Below are 4,978 nucleotides of genomic sequence, written 5' to 3'. Positions count from 1 at the left end.
TTGTTTATGTATAGTCGTGTTTGATTGTGTATTTCAAGACCAACAAAAATACACGTGAACGCCATTCATAAGTTCCCAGCACAGGACCGCAGAAAAAGCCGATAGGTCCGCACTCGATACAAAACCGTGTATAGTTCTTCATGCACCCAAAATAACTTTTGTTAAAATGTTATGCAGCTTTCTGCTAGCAGTCGATCTCGTTTTTTCTTTTTGAATAAAAACATAAACCCATAAATGAGTGTTAAGACAAATCTGAAATGACAAAAAACCTATCACTTCCACAAGGAATGGGAAGAGGATTATTTCTTTGTCATTTCCAACTCTAAATGCATGTGCCTCATCTGCCAAGCCATCATCTCGCTTCCTAAGAAGGGTAACCTCGAAAGGCATTTCACAACCATGCATAAAAGGTACGAGAATGATTTTCCTGCCCAAAGTGAATTAAGGAAAATAAAATTAAAGGAATTGAAATCGCAACTAGCTGCACAGCAGTCTATTTTTACCAGGCCAAATACGAGAGGCAAAGCAGCTAAGATAGCATCATATCGAGTTTGCCAACATCTTGCCAAGCATAAGAAACCATTTCAAGATGGAGCAATGGTCAAGGAAGCATTTATGGAAGCTGCTGATTCATTGTTTGTGGATTTTAAAAACAAAGATGAAATCATGTCCGCAATCAAAGACGTTCAGTTATCGAGAAGTACGATGACAAGGCGATGTGAGGAAATAGAGAAGAACGTCACAGCCCAGTTGCAGAGAGATATTGCCATGTGTGAGTGTTTTTCACTTCAGTTTGATGAGTCAACAGACTCTGTGGATGTGGCACAGTTGTGCCTTTTCATAAGAATGATGTTCGATAACATGACTGCAAAAGAGGAGCTGCTTTGCATCTTGCCTCTTAAAGGACATACACGAGGTGAAGACATATTTCAAGCATTCATGGAGTTCGTTAACAAAATCCAACTGCCGCTAGGTAAGCTTGTTTCCATTACAACCGATGGGGCACCCGCTATGGTGGGCTGTAGTAATGGGTTTATAGCTCATTGCAAACAGAATGACACTTTTCCAGACTTTATTCATTATCATTGCATCATCCACCAGCAGGCTTTATGTGGGAAAGTATTAAACATGCAGGAGGTGATGGATATTGTCATGAAGATTGTTTGTTCAGTTCGAGCAAGGAGCCTACAGAGGAGACTTTTCCGCGCTCATATGGAAGAGGCTGACGCAGAACACACAGATCTGCTGCTTCATACAGATGTGAGGTGGTTGAGCAGAGGTAGATTTTTGGAAAGATTCAGAGAGCTATTGCCTGATGTAAAAGAGTTTCTCAAACAATCTAAACATGCGGAATATGCACAGCTTGAAAATGAACAGTGGCTCATGGATTTGGCTTTCCTTACTGACATTACTGCTCTTCTGAATGAGCTGAATTTAGAGCTGCAGGGAAAAAACAAAAATGTAATTAACATGATCAGCTCTGTGAACGCATTTAAACGCAAGTTACAGCTGATCTCAACCAAGCTTGAACGCCAGGACTTGCGCTACTTTCAACACATGAACTCCGAACTTGCGCGTCAGGGCAAAACCTCTGCAGAACTCAATAGTGCACATTACATTCAGCAGGTGCAAAGCATTTCATCAGAGTTTGACAAGCGCTTCAATGACTTTGCATCAGTTGAGCCTGTTGCCACATATATGTGTTTCCCATTTGCCACAGACATAGATGTGGAGGACATTGCCTTCAAAATGGGAGCACTCTTTCAGCTGGATACAACTGCATTGGAAAATGAAATAGTCTCCCTTCAAAATGACATAGAGATGAAATCCAGGGCAACCACTGAGAGGGAAAAATTGTGGGGATTGTTGTTAGAGGAGAAGTATCCAAACATAAGAAGATGTGCTTTTAATTTATCAGCCTGCTTTGGATCAACCTACCTGTGTGAATCTGCATTTTCTTACATGAAGATAATAAAATCAAAATACAGATCCACCATGACAGATGACCACCTACTGGCGTGTATGAGGCTTGCAACAACCTGCTACTACCCTGACTATAAGAAACTAGCTGCATCCTCCCAGTGCCAGGTTTCTCACTAAGGTAGAGAATGAATGTTTTTCCTTTAAAATTATGTTACTTACTGGATCACTGCATTATATAAGCATATATGTGGAACTTAATAAAGGTGATAGGCTCACCACTACAGGCTCAAGTTTGTTTTTAATTTTTTGTTTCGGGGCTTCGCTAGACTAGTCGATCTTTGAAGGCAGGCAAATATAAAAGTAGATCACATGTCTAAAAAGGTTGAGCACCGCTGCTATAGAACATCGGAATACGTACTGGCGCAACTATCGAAACTACTAGAAACGTATTTGTCACTCTTCCTTTCCCTTATTAAGCATTGTTGAAATAAATGGTCGCAATTTGCTAGTGCGGATTGGAATGCGCGCACAAAGGGATACGCCTACCGTTGACTTCCTCGTTCAAGCGCAGTTACGTTTTCGTTGCAATTATCTCGAGTTAAAGGTTGTATCAGTGAGTATTACATTTGATTACGTTGTTATGTCACATAAGTTAAATATAATGAGTCAATCTAGGTCGTTGCCACAATAGATCGTAGTTTCTCAGCTTATCTCCTTACATCTTCACGTGATGTTGGTCTATTTTGACAGATGGCCGAAAATTTGTAAAGTGCGTGTATCGATTTTGCTCACAGACCATGCGGATAGCATTGCCAGTTGCCAAGAATGCATTGTAATATTGAAAGAACTGAATGCTTTGTTGCAGCCTTGTTGAAGTGTTAAAATAAATGCACCACTAGCTAATTCACGTTGAGGAACAAAGCTTGGCTTTACTGACAAACCACTGACGCTGCCTAGGGGTATATTAGCGCAGTACATAAGAGAGCGTGAACAATAAATTTGGAGTTGTTCATCAACATCGTTCTAAAGACGTGAGTGCAACTTTTTTATAGAATATTTTAGATGACACAAGTTTTTTTCAGAAGTTCTGTACTTTTTGAGCAAGTTGTGTCTTCATGTCATGCTATTGCGTAAAACTGAGGTCAATAAATGTCAATCACTGTTTTGGTGAATCAATCACCAACCTCTTAACTATAGACTGACTAGTCGAGACCGGCTCAGTTTGTACTACTAGTAGCAATCCTATTTTTACTGTGAATCTTTATGACTCTGTGCATTTTATGAGATTTTAATATAAATTTTTAATGTATTACAAGTAACAAACATCACAAATTTGTCTCGCATTTAGATGTTACCCAGTCTACGACATTCTTATTGGTAATTTATACATCTTTGTTTCACCTTGGGAGTCTCCTTCTATTGTCACAGATGCTAGCTTTCCTCAGTAGTCTTCAAAACTGTATTTTTAATTATAAAACATCTGATTTTATTGATAAAAATGAAATGTTTTTATTGTTATTGTAAATAAAAATAATATTAAAATACTATTATTTAATTATTAGAAAACTGGTATGAACTGTTTCAATTCTGGCATTTTTCATTAGAACTATTGATAGTTTTCCATCGCAATAAACATGAGCTTTCTAATAAATTTAGACTATAGCATTGATGTGTGCCAGTTTTCTGCCTAGATACAATGCTCTCATTTGTGTGCATTGCAGTTTTATAATACAACGCTGAAGATATAATTTTAAGGAATAGAAGTTATAAATATTTGAACTCTTAAATAATCTTGTATTCTTGGTATTTCTTTGAAGCAATGGCTTCTGCATCAGAGGACATCGAATGCGAGTTTTGTGGTCTAAAAAATGATAAAATAGTTGATCCGAAGAAGCTGCCATGTGGGCACATAAACTGCATGCCTTGCCTCATGTCACACTACAAAGAGAGCAATATTTTATGGTGTGGTCTGCAAAGTTGCGGGTAAGTAATATTCAACAATACTGTCATGTTAACATTAAAAATATTTAACACGTGAGAGAGTTAACACTTCAAAAAGTGATTGTTGTTGAAGTTCTGCCTCTGATCATTGTACTCTTCAAGGACATTGATTGGTAGAACAGGTTGTCTGCTACTTTGTGTGCTTTTGGTAAATTAGCATTTACTTGCTTTCAACAGGCCCAAATGACTGACAACAGAGACAAACGAGATGTGTTGAAAATTGATAAAGGAAAGCTGAAGATAGCTATTATGCTCTCCGTTTATACAAATTTTTATCAAACAATTGAGAAAGGATTTATGCAAATTTGATTTGTCAAAATGAGTTTTTTCAATAATTTTTTTTGGGCATACCACAATTTCCATTGTAACTTTAATCTGAAATCAGCTTTTTTAGAAATTTGCTTTTTATTTTGTTTTGCAGCAGTTTTAAATATGCCAACTTTTAGTCAATCTCGAAATTATGTACACACAAGTTATGAGATGACTAAAATGTCTACATGTCTACAAGTCAACATGGATCTTGAGTACCTGACATGCTGATTATCAGGCTGACACTCTAACCAACTGAGCTAATCAGCTGCCTACCCAATCCTTAAATAATAGTACCAATCAAGGAATAAATATTGCTTTGTTACAGTAATAGCCAACAGATGGACGAAAGATGGTTAATAATATTATAGATAATTGAGACTATTTCATTAGCAAATTGATCTGATTTGAAAATAAATAAGCTTATAGTTTTATTATGATAGCATATCTATTGGAGCAAGCGCCTAATAAACTTATAGGATAACATAATATGTGACCTCTCGCTTGAAAATCGACCAAAAGTCGGCATTCACTATCGTTAGTATTGTAGCTTCGAAGTTTGAATTAGGTTTTTTGGGAGCACATGGCTACTTTGTTTATTATTTTACCCTAGACCAATCAGAGTGTGAGGAATTCATTTCTGAAGTCAAAAAGTAATTTCATTGGCTCCTTATGCCAAAATTTTGCGATCGAAGTCGTTGCTATGCGATCGTGACGTCATCAAAATGGTGCCTCGTGAAGATTC

At 37.3% G+C, this 4,978-nt stretch overlaps 1 protein-coding gene across 1 annotated transcript; it reads left to right on the top strand.

Annotated features, from left to right (window-relative positions):
- The first annotated feature begins 330 nt into the window (after positions 1-330).
- On the top strand, positions 331-2,100 carry LOC137398128 (general transcription factor II-I repeat domain-containing protein 2A-like). The gene has a single exon (XM_068084237.1). It carries the CDS (start codon positions 331-333, stop codon positions 2,098-2,100), a length of 1,770 nt encoding a protein of 589 aa, XP_067940338.1.
- Positions 2,101-4,978: the final 2,878 nt, after the last annotated feature.

Source organism: Watersipora subatra, chromosome 6 (genome assembly GCF_963576615.1).
Source record: "Watersipora subatra chromosome 6, tzWatSuba1.1, whole genome shotgun sequence".
NCBI classification, from domain to species: Eukaryota; Metazoa; Bryozoa; class Gymnolaemata; order Cheilostomatida; family Watersiporidae; genus Watersipora; species Watersipora subatra.
The sequence above is the reverse complement of the archived record's forward strand: the minus strand, read 5'-3'. Positions and strand labels throughout refer to the sequence as shown.